Source organism: Danio aesculapii, chromosome 19, assembly GCF_903798145.1.
Source record: "Danio aesculapii chromosome 19, fDanAes4.1, whole genome shotgun sequence".
NCBI lineage: Eukaryota > Metazoa > Chordata > Actinopteri > Cypriniformes > Danionidae > Danio > Danio aesculapii.
In genome coordinates, this window is record NC_079453.1 from 21,785,549 (window position 1) to 21,802,250 (window position 16,702).

Consider the following 16,702-nt stretch of genomic DNA (forward strand, 5'->3'; position numbering starts at 1 on the left):
CTATATAAGTTGGTATAAATAAACTATAGCAAGAAATAAATGTGTGCTGTTCTTTTTTTTCTCTTTTTTTCCCCCAAAAAAACGATGACTAAAACAAATGTTGGCAATGAATAACCCAATATAAATAGTCCTTGTTACAGTACCTTCCTTAGCAATTTTTGACAAGCAAATTAAAACCCTTCTTGATTGTATTTTAATGTAAGATTGTAATATAAAAAAATGTAACTTACCAGATTTTTGCTGATAAGACATTCTGAGACTCAAAAAATCTTTGGCAATTTGCTGAGGTTGCCGACTACACAGAATCAAACATGGCTTTGTTTTTTACACTCAAAGTATGGTTGCTGTTTGTTCAAGGTACTTATTTTAAATGAACTGAAACAACACAATTCTTGAGGTTTTTTGAGGGGACCACTAGTTGTCTACTAGTAATAGTTTTATGTTCATTCCACTGAAATCTGTAAAAAATTAATAGGCTAAATTAACTCTGTGATGTTCTGCCAACACATATTGGCAGAACAGCATTTTTAGTGTAGTTTTTTGCTCTTTATATATATATATATATATATATATATATATATATATATATATATATATATATATATATATATATATATATATATATATCTCAAATCACAATGAAACTTAATCAATGAAACGTTAATCACATTGATTAATTGATAATTAATTTTTTTTTTCACTTGCATACCCTCTAAAAACTGTGATTTGCTGTTCATTTTCAGCTATTTAGCTGATACTATGGCCCTTGGTGCTAATCTGTAAAGTGCAAGTCAATAGTGACACATGAGGAGTCATCAGGGAGCCATGGATATTCATTTTGAGCTGTTGATTTTATATGTCATTTTTTCACTCTCAGTGTGCTGCTAGGTGTTGACGTGCATTTTATTAATCACCAAAGACCTTAGTTTCAGCTAAAAATGTCTTTGACATTCAAGTAATGAAAAAAAGTCATGTATGGTAGGTGTGAGACTACTAAGACACTTACATTTTTACATTGTAATGTCTTCAAAAGTATTTACATTTACTTTACACAATGCAGATTTATACTATCAGCTCAGTTTAGTGACTTTAACTATAGTCCAGTCACTAATATTTTTGATTTTCAAGACATCGTATCAAAGTTTTCTGCTTATTTGTTCAATGATGGCACATCATGAGCTTTATTGTGCATTTTTTATTAACAGAAACTAGGTTTGTGAATAACTACAAATAAACATGTCAAATAATAATTCAGAATTAGTCAGAATAATTTTTTTCTTTTTTAAATATTTCCCAAATTATGTTTAACAGAGCAAGGACATTTTCACAGTATGCCTGATAATATTTTTTCTTCTGGAGAAAGTCTTATTTGTTTTATTTCGGCTAGAATAAAAGCAGTTTTAAATTTTTTATGAGCCATTTTAAGGTCGAAATTATTAGCCCCTTTTAATCTATTTTTTTTTTCGACTGTCTAAAGAACAAACCATCATTATACAAAAACTTGCCTAATTACCCTATCCTGCCTAGTTAACCTAATTAACCTAGTTAAGTCTTTAAATGTCACCTTAAGCTGTATAGAAGTGTCTTGAAAAATATGTAGTCAAATATTATTTACTGTCATCATGGCAAAGATAAAATAAGTCAGTTATTAGAAATGAGTTCTTAAAACTATTATGTTTAGAAATATGTTCTTCTCTAAAATCTTCTCTAAACCGCTAAACCGAAATTGGGGAAAAAAATAAACAGGGGGGCTAATAATTCTGGTGGAGCTAATAATTCTGACTTCAACTGCAAGTACTGGTGTTGCTGTTTTTTTCCAGGCAACATTTAAAGGTGACCAGATATGATTCATATAAAGTTCACAAATATTGTAAAATGCAATTCTTGTTTTAAATATATATTCTTCTGGAGAAAGTCGAAAGTCAATATTATTAGCCCTCTTAAGCATTTTTTTTCCGCTTGTCTACAGAACAAACCACTGTTATACAATGATTTGCCTGATTACCCTACCCTGCCTAGTTAACCTAATTTAATCTTGAAATGTCACTTAAGGCTGTATAGAAGTGACTTGAAAAATATCTAGTTAAATATTATGTACTGTCATCATGGCAAAGATCAAAGAATCAGTTATTAGATTTTTTTTTTCATTAAAACTATTATGTTTAGAAATGTGTTGAAAAAATCATCTTATATTGTGGGGAAAAATATACAGGAGGGCGAATAATTCAGGAGAGACAATAATTCTTACTTATTTTTCAATATATCATTAGAAAAATACACTCATAATTATAAGACATCCTAAAAGCCTAAAAGGTCTAGTACTTACTAAAAAACAGTATTTTATTTGTAAATTGTACTCCATTTACATATGTACTATAATTTTACATATTTTTTACAGTGTAATCCCTTGCTCTTTTCTGAGAACTGATGTAAATTATTTATATTTACTGTAGACTGTTACTGCCTTCTAGTGGACATATTATGATTCTGGCAAATTTGGAATTGAAAATATTTCTGCTGAGATTATTAGAATTTTAAATACAAATAAAAACTGAAAAAAGATTTTAAGCATGTTTTGTGTGAAATCATTATATTTTTTTGTTGTAAATTTACCTATAATTATTTTTCTTTTCTTTGTAATAATTTTGAGAATTTTGTGTAGTGTAACCCCTTGCTCCTTGGAAAGAATGTATACTGTTCTTACTGAGAAATACACTCACCAGCAACTTTATTAGGTACACCTGTCCAACTGCTTGTTAACGCAAATTTCTAATCAGCCAATCATATGGCAGCGACTCAATGCATTTAGACATGTACACATGGTCAAGACGATCTGCTGCAGTTCAAACCAAGCATCAGAATGGAGAAGAGAGGTGATTTAAGTGACTCTTTCACGCACAACCATCTCTAGGGTTTACAGAGAATGGTCAGAAAAAGAAAGAAAATATCCAGTGAGCGACAGTTCTGTGGCTGCAAATGCCATGTTGATGCCAAAGTTCAGAGGAGAATGGGCAAACTGGTTCCAACTAATAGAAAGTCAACAGTAACTCAAATAACCACTCGTTACAACCGAGGTATGCAGAAAAGCATACCTCATCTCTGAACGCACAACATGTCGAAGAGGCGGATGGGCTACAGCAGCAGAAGACCACACCGGGTGCCACTCCTGTCAGCTAAGAACAGGAAACAGGCTACAATTTGTACAGGCTCACCAGAATTGGACAATAGAAGATTGGAAAAACATTGGTCTGGTGAGTCTCAATTTCTGCTGTAACGTTCGGATGGTAGGGTCAAAATTATTGTAGTATTGTTGCTGTCTATGTCCATCCCTTTATGACCACAGTGTACCCACCTTCTGATGGCTACTTCCAGCAGAACATTGTGCCATGTCATAAAGCTCTAATCATCTCAGAATGGTTTCTTGAATAGGACACTGAGTTCACTGTACTCAAATGGCCTCCACAGTCACCAGAACTCAATCCAATAGAGCCCCTTTGGGATGTGGTGTAATGGGAGAATCACGTCATGGATGTGCAGCTGACAAATCTGCAGCAACTGCGTGATGCTATCATGTCAATATGAACCAAAATCTCTGAGGAATATTTCCAGTACCTTGTTAAATCTATGCCACGAAGGATTAAGGCAGTTCTGAAGGCAAAAGGGAGTCCAACCCGCTTCTAGTACGGTGTACCTAATAAAGTGGCCGCTGAGTGCATATGTACCGTTACTGACATCTAGAGGACAATTTTATTGGCTCTGGCAAATTTGCTATTGATATTTTCTACTGAGATGAAAAAAAAACTAAATAAAGAAAAACAACTAACTTTACTAACTAATTTTACAAACACAATATATACAGTTAAATGGATCAGCAAATAGCCAAATTCCATTACAATGTAGCTTATTTTACATTATATTATTATTTTTCTATTCATTTTAAACTTTTTCCCTTTCTCACAAAAGGTGTAATTGAAAAATTATATTACTTTAAATATTCTACAATTAGGAAATAATATTAACAATATTAGAATTAACATAAATATGATTTGCAGCTCCCATATCTCATAAGCAGTTCGTGCTACATGGGTCCCCTGAAGTGAAAAAGTCAAAAACGTTGACCAAAGGAAACATAGTAACTGCCCCCAACATTGAGCCCAGCTGCACTACTGCTCCACACCACACGAGGGCGCTGTGGCCTTCATCTCGCAGGATGACAGCAGCAATTACCTTCACGTAGGAGAGGACGAAGATGAATAAGAACCATGCCAACACCTGTAAAACACACAATTACTTGGAGTAAATGTAAATGAAAAGAAAGAATAATACAAAACGTTTATAATAAATTAACTGGATTGATTACAGGATTATGGAAATTATATTTTCATTTCATTTTAATCTCTATTTCAGTGGTCGCCACAGAGGAATGAACTGCCAACTTATCCAGCATTTGTTTTATGCAGCGGATGCCCTTCCAGCTGCAACCCATCAAAAGGAAACATCCATACACACTCATTCACACACATACACTACAGCCAATTGAGCTTAATCAATTCACCTGTAGCGCAAAGACTCGTTACCGCCGCAATTTATTTGAACCCCTCTGAGTCGACTCTTTTGTAAATGAATCAATAGTTTTAAACACGGTGCACTTTCAGATTTAAGCCTTAGCTGGATATTTCAATTCACTTAGAGCTGTATTACACAGATCAAAAACCCATAATAGGGGCTCTTCAACACTCCTATTGCTTAAAATGTACCCGCAGTTCTGAAATGAGTCATATTGAATACTACAGAAAACAGTCTGGAGAACACAACGAATTCTTTTGATACACTTTGGCACTTTTGATAGGTCTCAAACTGGATTCCTGGAGGACCGCAGCACAGCACAGTTTTGCTCCAACCCTCATCAAACACAGCTGGTCCAAATAATCAAGGTGTTCAAGACTACTAGAGACTATTAAGCAGGTGTGAGTTGGAGGTGGCTGGAGCTAAACTATGCAGAGCTGCGGCCCTCCAAGAATTGAGTTTGAGAGCATTGAAGTATAACATTCTTTTCATGAACATAGGCCTATACCACTCACTGCGTTTTCACTACGTATAATGATTAATTGTAATGCAACCTTAATATTTGAAGTGATTTGTTTAAGTTCTTTTAAATTCAACTTTCCCAAACCCTAAATTCATCTATAATTTGAAACACAGTAGTCACATGCGAAAATAGGTGATGAAACATGTACAAATTACTAATACTCACAATAATGACAGCTCCAGAGGTGTCATGAACTAGCAGTGGACAGGGACTCAACACAGCCATGGCCATGATGTAAACTCCAATAAGAGAACCAAGAGACGTGAGGACTCCCATCAGCACTAATGATCTATTCAGAATAAAAACAAAGTGTTGAGAATATTCATTAATGTACTGTACAGTTTACATGCAATAAATGCAAATTGCAGTTTTTGAGCTTGGAATTTGGATATCTACCTATGTGCGTATGTATGCATGTATGTATGTACAGTTGAAATCAGAATTATTAAACCCCCTTTGAATTTTTTTTCTTTTTAAAAAAAAATTCTAAATGATGTTTAACAGAGCAAGGAATTTTTCACAGTATGTCTGAAAATATTTTTTCATCTGGAGAAAGTCTTATTTGTTTTATTTCGGCAATAATAAAAGCAGTTTTTATTAGCCTCTTTAAGCTATATTTTTTTCAATACTCGACAGAACAAACCATCGTTATACAATAACTTGCCTAATTACCCTAATCTGCCTGCTTAACCTAATTAAGCCTTTAAATGTCACTTTAAGCTGTGTAGAAGTGTCTTGAAAACTATCTAGTCAAATATTATTTACTGTCATCATGGCAAAGAAAAAATAAATCAGTTATTAGAAATGAGTTATTAAAACTATTATGTTAAGAAATGTGCTGAAAAATCTCTATGTTAAGCAGAAATCTGGGGGGGAAATAAACAGAGGGGCTAATAATTCTGGAGGTTTAATAATTCTGACTTCAAATATTTGAATGTATTTATGAATATTTATGAATACAGTATTTACCCATATATCTACTTATTTATTTCCTTAGTTACCTACCGGTTATTTGTGTATTTTTTTTTATTTAAAAGTCTATTTTCATCATTACTGCATTTATTTGATCAAAAATGTAAGTTTTTTTTAGTGTCTACCCACTATCTTTTAAACTATTTTACACATGAAGACATTTCAAGCCAACATAAAAGTTTGTTTACAAACTATATAAATCTACTTACAGAGAAATTTAGAGAACATTATTTCTTTTTTTCAAAGACAAAAATTTCAAAATACATTTTCAAAGTCAAATAACTTTACCATCAATCCATCAATTTCGATCTATTTAATTCATACACTGTAAAAAAAATTATATGATCAATTAGTCCTGACAGTATATTTTTTAGGTCACTGTAACTTATTAAACTTATTAAGTTAATCATGTTCTAACTTAATTTTGTAAGTTATGCGAGATGTTTTAAGTCAGTTTAACATAATATAAGTTCAATGGACCCATAAGGTTGATTCAGCTTAAAAATTTAAGGCAACCAGGATTTTATTTTGTGTACTTTCAGAAAAATTTATTATTTTCTTTAAAATATAGATCTCATTTATATTCTAAAAATATATATATATCTTCCAGCCTTTGAAAAAGGCTGTTTTTGTTATACTTAGGGCCAGACAGAATCTGCTGACAGAAAATATTACTTTACTTAAATATAACTCTATTGTAAATAAATCATGTGAACATTTTCATATTAGTCAATGATATTACTGAAATTAATTTAAAAACTGAATAAAATATAAATGTCCACACATTTACACAAGTGAATAAATGATTACATTAACAGATGATAAATCTGTGTAAGTCTGTGGCTTTCTGCATGCACAGATTCCATGTGGGCCTAGTTATACTGTATATTTTATTTCCACATATCATTTTGTACAGTTTTTTGTTCAACAAATGATTTATATATGTTGCTGATGTCACTCACCGTTGTGTGTAAAAGATAGTGATGAGGCAAGCTATAGGATTGGCAACATTGGCCATAGTGGCGGACCAGTGATAGGCTTGATCTCCGTACGGCAAACATGAATATGACTGCACTGACGGCAAACCAGTGTTGGTCAATGCATTTACCCATGTTATGATAATATAGATGTATACAACTTGCACCCATGTGTACGTCCCTTTCCCAAACGAGCTTCTGGCTTTCTGAACAGTCCTTTGAGAACTCATCATCGGTTTATTCTCCGATTTCTTGTTTTTCCAATGGGACTCAGGAATGTTATTAGGCCGTTCTCGAGCCACAGCCGGATGGTAGTTTAAAAGTAAAAACGCCACCAGACAAACCACCATCATAGCTGTCAGGAAGAAAAAATAGGCTTCAACTGAGAAGTTAGCAGGTTGGTAGCTAGGAACTAGATAGTTAGCATTCCCTTCAGATGAGTTTAAATGTGTTTGGTTGGATCTAAGGATTTGAGATGCATTGACGCATTCCATCACGCCAACACCTTGAACCATTGCCATTAAAGCTGGGACCAGACCGCTTAAACCTTCTCCAATATAATAAGTCATTAGATACTCGGCTTTGAGCTGCGTCATGAAGGGAAGGAACGTGACCGAAGAAGTGCAGTCCACTATGGAGATGAAGAAGATGAGGAGGAGGAGAGGAACACTGCGCTCCACACCTTGCACCACCACTGTTTCACTCCAGAAGAACGCCAGTAAGAGACTGGCTAATATTCCGAAACCAACAATAAAATAGATAACTGCAGTCTCGCTGAGCGTTCCTGGTCGGAAGCGGTGCATTAATGTGACAAACAGAGGTCCGATGTTGGCCATTTGAATGATGACGGAGACATAGGAGGGAAGATACCAGCCCTCAGGAACATGTGGGACGATTAGCGGAAGTTCCACAAACAGTCCGCAGATGGTGACCCAGGAGCCCATTCCAAACAGGCCAGACAAAATATGGGTGAGGATAGACATGGCCATGATGATTTAAATCAGTACCCTTCAGAGTTGGTAACCTAAATGTCTGCGAAAAAGAAAAGGAGTTAATAACCAGAGAAATGTTAGCATTAGCAACCAATAGAATTCTATTTCACTTAGCCTCACTTGTGCTGAAGAAATTGCACACTTCATTCTGGAATTCTAAATTAGGTGCAGTCAAGTTCTTTCACTTATTATCAAGCAATAGAGTACCCAATGATGTGCAATATTTTGAATAAAAGTGCCTGACTGTGAATAAATAATAATAGAATATGGAGCTCAGGTAAAAACAAAGACCAAAACAGTTCTCATGTGCTGTCACTCATTGGTAAACATAACATATATTTCCTCATATGCTTACATCTCACACAAGAGTCTTTTAAATCATTCAACTCATAAAACTTTTATGACATTACCGAAAATATTATTTCAAATACCTTAAAACCTATGACCAAAATAAATAAATACATGTGTTTTTAATACCATTATAATTCCCAAAGAACCTTTTAATGAACATAGAAAACATTTTAAAAATGTAAAGTGCATTTCACATTTTGTTGAATTTGTATGCTCTATTAAAGGTTATTCTTGGAACCATCAATGGCAAACAAACAAACAAATAAACAAAAAAAAAAACAAAAAAAAAACGGATTATTAAGAGTGTATAATGAATCAGCAACATTTACACAGACATATAGACTTCATATTTAAATAGATTTTATTTTTGCTGTTTAATATTCACAAACACTAGTCCACCATAAAAACAATATGCTCTACAAAATTTGCCTCACTTATTCATTTCTTTAAAAATCCAGTTAGACATGATTGCCTTAAGTGCCTGAAGTAGTTTTAAATGTACTGGGTCAAATCGTTGTATGGAAGCATTTGAGTAGCAAAATTAATTTTGAAATGTAATATGTAAAACAAAATCCTAATGTAAAATAATAATGCATTCCTGTATTTAAATTTGTGTTTACCACATGCAAAGCTTGATGCTTTTTCAGCAGGGGTCATTCTTACTATTAAGTTAATATACCAGTTTTTACATGCATATTACAATGATTTAGTATATTGTAAGTGTAAACTAAAACAACATTTGAATAACATGAAATTACGTACTAGCCTCAAATACTTTTAACCAAATAAATAAAAAACAGGTTTTTCTAAAATACATGGTATATGGATGTGTTTCAACTGTATGTTGATTGTTTAATTGCAAAAGGTAGTTGCAAAGGGTACAGTACATTAATGAATACACTGTAAAACCCAAAAAGTTAAGGTAACTCAAACTGTTTGAGGAAACCCATTGCAACACACCATTTAAGTTCAAAAACTAATCCTAATGAAGGTAATCCTAATCCTAAGTAATTTGAGCACAGTAAAACCCAATAAACGAAGAGAACTCAAGTCAACTGAGTACTGTAAAACCAATAAGTTAAGGCAACTCAAACTGTTTGAGGAAACTGATTGCTATAACCATTTGAGTTAATAAAAAGTAATCTATATGAGTACTGTGAACTGTGAATAAGGTATTTAATTAACTCATTACCTTCAACACTGAGTTCAAAACTCTTTTCAAATGAGTAGAATTAACTTTTAGTAAATTTTGAGTTAACTACACTCATTTCATTTGATAAAGTTGACTGTTGGGTTTTACAGTGTAGATATGTTTAATAAAATGGCTGTAGCGTTTTTTTATCATTATGCAATCAGCATCAAAGAGCAGAACTATCCATTTTACAAAACAAATCAATAAATTCAACGTTAAGCAATTAAAGATTTTATTTCAAATGTGCTCCAGTGTGCCTGTGATTAACTCAATGCAGTTTCACTTTAGATAAGAATCTAAAGTCTGCTAAAGTAAAGTTATTCAGTAACATCTGCAAGGACTCAAGCATTGTCTACCTAATACTTTGATGCTGTGCCAAATTATTTTAAGAACAAAGTCAGGAAGATTGTGCTTATTTGCAGAAAGCCTATCAAAGTGCAAATCAGTTAGCAGGAGATTAATATGATCAAGCAAAAATGAACCTTTCAGCTTTATATGTGTATGAATGTTTGAGAGAACCTGTATATTTATGACTAATCAGACTGGCCACCATTAATCAAAACATGCCTTTTTCACTAACTGTTGTCATTAGCATGTAGGTTTCTTAAATTGATTTGATTTGATTATATATATATATATATATATATATATATATATATATATATATATATATATATATATATATATATATATATATATATATTTGTTATTCAGATATTTAGATATTTAGAATTTTAACAATTTAAAGAATTTATTTAGTCTATGCATCAAGATCTATGTGGATTTGTATTGACTCAAGTAATTAAATTACTTAAGTTACAAAGTAATTGGAAAAGTAATTCAAATACAATTTTCATTACGCAATTAGTGATTAGTAGCCTAATTAATAGCTTTTTTGAAGCAACCTACCTAACACTATTATGAATTTGATTTGATTTATTTATTTGAAACAGAAAAATCATACATAAAGCAATTATTTAAACAAAATACATTTCAACATGGTTGAAATAAAGCGGGATGAAGCACAAGCTTATTATTTTCCCCACCCCATTACCACACACATCATTCATCTATTACTTCAACTTGTTTCTTCTTTTACTTATCTCTTCTTTTTACATGGGACATATTTTATCATTTTAGCATCTTTGACATATTATATGTTTGATTCCATTTGTACATTTACATTTTATAACATAGACCCAAAAAATACATAGTATTGCAAACAGCCATTAATTGACATTTCATTATACCTTTCTCATTTTATTATTTTTCAATCATCTCTATTCATCATTACATTCCTTTAAAAAATATATATATATACAAATTTTTAAAATTTATTAATATCCTGACATTGTTTGAGAATCTGTTTGACTGTTCCATCATTTCACACCACATACCGACATACACAATTTTTTTTTAAAGTTGTTCTTGTTTTCAACCTAAGATTTAGTTCTTCTCTCACATTATATCCCCCTTGTCTTTTCTCAAAAAAGTTTTATATGCATTTCGGAAATAATTTATTCCTAGCTTTAAACATAAATTGCGCTGTTCTAAATTTAACCAAATCATTAAACTTAAGTATCTTCAATATAAAAAAATAAAGGTGCTCCAAGTTCCCCACATTTTCTATCATTCTAATTACTTTTTTTCTGTATTGTACATAAGGATAGTAAGTTAGATTTATATGTATTCCCTCAAATTTCAGCACAATAACTCATATATGGCAACATTATTGTGTTATGTAATACATACATTGATTTACTGTCCAGGTTAAATCTTGCTTTATACACTATTGCTAGTTTTTTTCAAATTTTGATATCACATTATTTATTTGCAGTTTACAACTAATTATATGATCCAATACAACACCAAGAAACTTAATTGCATATTCTATTACTGCATTATCAATTTTTAAATCTATTATGACTACTTTTTAATTTCCCAAATAACATAACCGTTTTACTTATATTTAATGATAATTTGTTTTCGTCAAACCACAATTTCAATTTATTAATTTCTGTTTAAATCATCTCCATAACTTTTGGTAAATTAGCCTATTCCCAGAACAAAATATACTTGTAGCATCCACAAATAAAATAAACTGAAGCAACTCTGATATCTGATATTATTAATGTAAATTATAAACAATATTGGACCTAAAGACGATCCTTGTGGTTTGCCACAATTTACATTTAGATGTGATTATTTATGATGGTTGAAAAAAAAAATAATAATAAACTACAATAGGCTTAAACTTGCGTCAAGTAATTAAGTTAAAAAGCGAATATTCAAGTTGAATCAACGTGAAGACTAGTTAAAACGAGGTCTAAAAGAAACAAAATAAACTATAGCATCTAATCCAATCTTTAACAAATACTTATGCAATTATAATAGCATAGGCTACACAAACCCTCTTTGTTGTCCAGATTACTCTTGAGAAAACGTAAGGAGAAGAAGCTACCAGCCAAAGTTGCATCGAACACAGTATAAGCATCTCATATCTGCAAAGTAGTTTTCTGTCGCTACTTTCAGCCTGTTTAGTTTTCTGAACTTTAGCACTTTTGTGGAATCTGTGGATGATAACACGACGATAGCTTCTCGACATCCATGCTCCGTGACATGAATGTTGTATTTACCGTTTTTGGTGTACAAATCAGTCTTATTATTATTATTTATTACCTTTTTTGTAAGTGAGTGTTAAAAACTCCTATTTCACTATGCTATCTCTAGTCATTGGGTTGAATGGGATTTTCGAGTTAATAAGCTACTGCCATTAAACATATTAACATCGTTACAAACTGTAACTTTAACAAAAAATAATGCTTATATTGCAAGTTACAACTGTACTGTACACTTATTTACAACGTATTAGCTAATGTTCAATGCTTTCTGCCATATCATTGCAGACTCTTATACTAAACTGTTGTGCAAATAGTAAACAGTATTGCAGTTATTTTTTAATTAGCCTAAACATCAAATAATTAGCCACTTAAAATATCAATTTTTTTTGCACAAGCACTACATAGCATGTCACTTTTTACAAATGAATTGTTCTTAAATAGGTCTACACTAAGTAACAATATTAATAATTGGAAATGTATATAAAATGCAGTATGCAGCAATGAGCAAAGGGCAAAAAAAAGTTCAATCTGACTGATACTCACATGATTCGAAGCTGATCATATGCTCTGTAAAATGAGAGAAACACTTTATATCCTCTGGGTGTGAGTGGGTGTGTCCATTTTAGCCAACCATGGCATCTGTCTGTTGATGTTTTATCAAGGCAACATAAAATGGATGGTGTATAATTTATTATAATGCAAATATATAACTTAAAAAACCCACATTCATTACATTTAAGTGCTTTGGAGAAACGTAGTGTATCATAAGTAGGTAATTAGCAGCTTTCTTATGTAAATTCATATTGAAAATCTATGTTTTCCTTTTCCAGATGGAATAGTCTTAACTTTGGTGAAAGTTTAACTATTACCACCATGTTATGTAAGAATTTAGTAAACAAGTGACTTAAAACAAGTGCTGGTGATTGTTAAACAAATACTCTTCATGATCAAGAGTATTTTTGCATTTCTGTAGTTTTGTAGTTCAGTTTTAGATTTATTTTGGGAATATCTTTGTGTTGTCAATGTTATTATGGACAAAATGTACGTTAGAGGGATGGTTCACTTAAAAATAAAAAAAATCACCTCATCATTTACTCTTTTCCGGTTTTAAACCTTTATGCGTTTCTTTCTTCTGTTGAACACAAAAAAGGATATTTTGACATACGCTGGTTGCAGGAAACTGTTGACTTTCATAGTAGGAAAAACACACTCACCGGCCACTTTATTAGGTATTTGGCATGGTTGTTGGTGCCAGGCGGGTTGGTTTGAGTATTTCAGAAACTGCTGACCTACTGGGATTTTCACGCACAGCCATCTCTAGGATTTACAGAGAATGGACCTAAAAATAGAAAATATCCAGTGAGCTGCAGTTCTGTAGGCGCAAATACCTTGATGATGCTAGCGGTCAGAGGAGAATGGCCAGACTGGTTCGAGCGGATAGAAAGGCAACAGTAACTCAAATAACCATTCGTTAAAACCGAGGTATGCAGAAGAGCATCTCTGAATGCACAACACATCGAACCTTGAGGCAGATAGGCTACAGCAGTAGAAGACCACAACGGGTGCCAGTCCTGTCAGCTAAGAACAGGAAACTGAGGCTACAATTCGCACAGGCTCACCAAAATTAGATGATTACAATAGAAGTTTGGAAAAATCTTGCGTGTTCTGAAAAGTCTTGATTTCTGCTGCGACATTCAGATGGTAGGGTCAGAATTTGGCATCAACAACATGAAAGCACGGATCCATCCTGCCTTATATCAAAGTTTCAGGCTGGTAGTGGTGGTAGTGGTGTAATGGTGTAATGGTGTGGGGGATAGTTTTTTTGGCACTCTTTGGGCCCATTAGTACCAATTGAGCATTGTGTCAATGACACAGCCTACCTGAGTATTGTTGCTGACCATGTCCATCCCTTTATGACCACAGTTTACCCATCTTCTGATGCCTACTTCCAGCAGGAGTGCGAATCATCTCAGACTGGTTTCTTGAATATGACAATGAGTTCACTGTTCTCAAATGGCCTCCACAGTCAACAGACTTCAATCCAATAGTGCACCTTTGGGACATGGTGGAACGGGAGATTCGCATCATGGATGTGTAGCCTACAAATCTGCAGCAACTGCATGATGCTATCATGTCAATAGGGACCAAAATCTCTGAGGAATATTTCCAGTACCTTGTTGAATCTATGCCACGAAGGATTAAGGCAGTTCTGAAGGCAAAAGCGGGTCCAACATGGTACTAGTAAGTACCTAATAAAGTACCTAATAAAGTAGCCGGTGAGTGTATATAGTTATAGAAGTCAATAGCTGGCAGCTACCAGCATTCTTCAAAATATTTTCTTTCAACAGAAGAAACTCAAAAAGGTTTTGAATATGTCAAGGCTGAGAAAATTACAGAATTTTCATTTTTTTAAGTGAACTATCCCTTTAATGCTAAATATTAACCCAATGTTACAAATAACAAAAATAGCTGCTGTACAAAATGATCATGGTAAATTGACTAAATACATGCAAGGATATGCGGTAAATGAAATTTCAAGAGAGAAAAGCTTTACATTGTTATTTTTATATCACATTCACAACATTTCTGTTGACAAATGAGCCAATTTTCTCACAAAGCTCTCAGATTTAATGCATAAAAACACTGAAAAAAAAAACACATCCATTCAAAACAGCATATAATTTATATGGTGCCATATAATATTTCCAGCCTCACTGTCAATAAAGACCTAAGGAACATTCTTCATATTTAAAAGGCCATACAATTATGGTACTACAATTAAAGTTTAATGCAGCAGAGTTTAATAAAAGCTTTCATTAAAGATGTCAGGAATGCAGTTAGTGCTCACTTCAAAACTCACAATTCTTTTGTTGAGGTTATTTTGAATCAATACAATTAGTGTCAAGACTAATTGTCAACATGTTTAATAATAATTTATAATAATAGCATAATAATAATAACAACATTTTGAAATCTAGATTTCAGTGATTTGTTCTTAAAACAGCATCTGGAGAACGAGATCTAATTTTAGTTAAATACAATGATTTTCTTTCTCTGAAAGCATTTTAAAGTGTCCTTGGCTGTGTTTTGCATCATTGCCTTGCTGAAATGTCCACCCTGATTTCATCTTCATCATCCTGCAAATGTAGATGTTAGACTAAAGCAGCAAACATTAATTTACACAGATGAAGGACAAAGGGTTGCTGAAGAACTACTGAGAGATTTCTGCTGCAGTCTGTGCTTTCACTGCCTTTCTACACCTTTCTTCATGTGTTCAATACTTTTTCCCAGTATAATTTTATTTTATAACTCATAACTTAGATTGTAAACTAATAAATGTTTTAGGTTTTTTTTTTTTTGCATATATGGATTTCTATTGTTGTTACCAACATCTGGATAAAATTTCAAGTCAACGGCACCTTTAGACATTTAGATGTTTTCTGAGAAAAATGGTGGTATGTTCAATGCTTATTTTCCCCGCTGTAAACTGGCCTCAAACAAAACAATAAACAAATTAAACAAAAAAAGTACAACATGGCAGTAGTTATGACAAGTTTGACACGTTGACATTTTAGCTTGTGCATTAAAACTAGCATTTTGCTCAATTAAAACAGAAAGACAAAGTTGTGTGTGTCTTTCACTTTGGAATGTGACAATACACATTTTTGCTTGTGGTCGACAAAACAACAAAACGTTTTGTTTTTTCAATTGGAACATTGCAAACTTACCTGATTTGTGCTCATCAACAGCAATTAGCTTGCTGTTGGGAATACTCAAAATGATGTGTATATTACTACAATACACAGATAAAACATGATAAAAATCTATGCACTTGCATATATAGTGTATAATCGCTGTCATCCTCATATTGAGGACCTGCTTTCATTTCCAACCCCAAATTTCTCTTCTTATTGCATGAAAATAATCTTTCACTTAATCTAGATTAAAATGTTCACACTCAAAAGTGTATGAGCCACATATTCTTCACATTCTCAGTGTTACCTGATGGTGATTAAAGCATTAACTTGAAATGTCCTTCGAAGGCATTTTGCTTTTTTTTTTTTTTAGCTTCCCCTATGAAGAAATATATGTTATAAAATTCCTGGAGTAAATGTAAAATCAAGTATTGTAAAATTAGCGTTAACTGCAAGCATCTGTGCAGTCCTTTGCTCGTTTGAAGACCTCATACACACTGACCAAAGGGAACATTGAAAGAGCTCCTATGAGAGAACCGGCCTGAATGAAGACTCCACACCAGAGCAAAGCTGCATGTCCTGCTTCATGAAGAAGAGTCCCAACTACCACCTTCAGGTATGAGAACAGACCAGTGAAGATGATCCAGGATACAATCTAAATGTAGAAAGGGATCAGAATGAAGGGAATGATGAGAATGGCAATACATTTGTATTTATTTCTTTAATACATTGCTAGACATAATATTTTTAAGAACTAAGTTCTAATAATGATTTCTTTTGTCTTTGCCATGTTGACAGTGCATAATATTTGCA

At 32.8% G+C, this 16,702-nt stretch overlaps 2 protein-coding genes across 3 annotated transcripts in view; both read right to left on the bottom strand.

The window, feature by feature from the left end:
* Window positions 1-4,035: 4,035 nt before the first annotated feature.
* On the bottom strand, window positions 4,036-8,064 carry si:ch73-196l6.5 (riboflavin transporter 2). The gene is made up of 3 exons (XM_056480139.1): window positions 7,024-8,064; window positions 5,255-5,378; window positions 4,036-4,272 (listed from the first exon to the last, which is right to left on the bottom strand). The coding sequence occupies exons 1-3, from the start codon at window positions 8,025-8,027 to the stop codon at window positions 4,063-4,065; spliced, it is 1,338 nt and encodes a 445-aa protein (XP_056336114.1). The 5' UTR covers window positions 8,028-8,064; the 3' UTR covers window positions 4,036-4,062.
* A 6,735-nt stretch (window positions 8,065-14,799) lies between these two features.
* Window positions 14,800-16,702, bottom strand: part of slc52a2 (solute carrier family 52 member 2) — a 41,516-nt gene continuing 39,613 nt past the window's right edge. For both annotated transcript variants that reach the window (XM_056479251.1, XM_056479250.1), the window contains exon 5: window positions 14,800-16,544. In XM_056479251.1, coding sequence (XP_056335226.1) covers window positions 16,335-16,544 — 210 coding nt within the window. In that variant the 3' untranslated portion in view covers window positions 14,800-16,334. The remainder of the gene's footprint in view (window positions 16,545-16,702) is intronic.

Bases quoted from the DNA above. Each gene is read 5' to 3' on its own strand.
- si:ch73-196l6.5 (XM_056480139.1), bottom strand. From the start codon at position 8,027: ATGGCCATGTCTATCCTCACCCATATTTTGTCTGGCCTGTTTGGAATG. The intron at 5,379-7,023 runs GTGAGTGACATC...TATTCTGAATAG, and splicing joins ACTATCTTTTACACACAACG to ATCATTAGTGCTGATGGGAG. The intron at 4,273-5,254 runs GTGAGTATTAGT...TGTGTTTTACAG, and splicing joins CCTCTGGAGCTGTCATTATT to GTGTTGGCATGGTTCTTATT.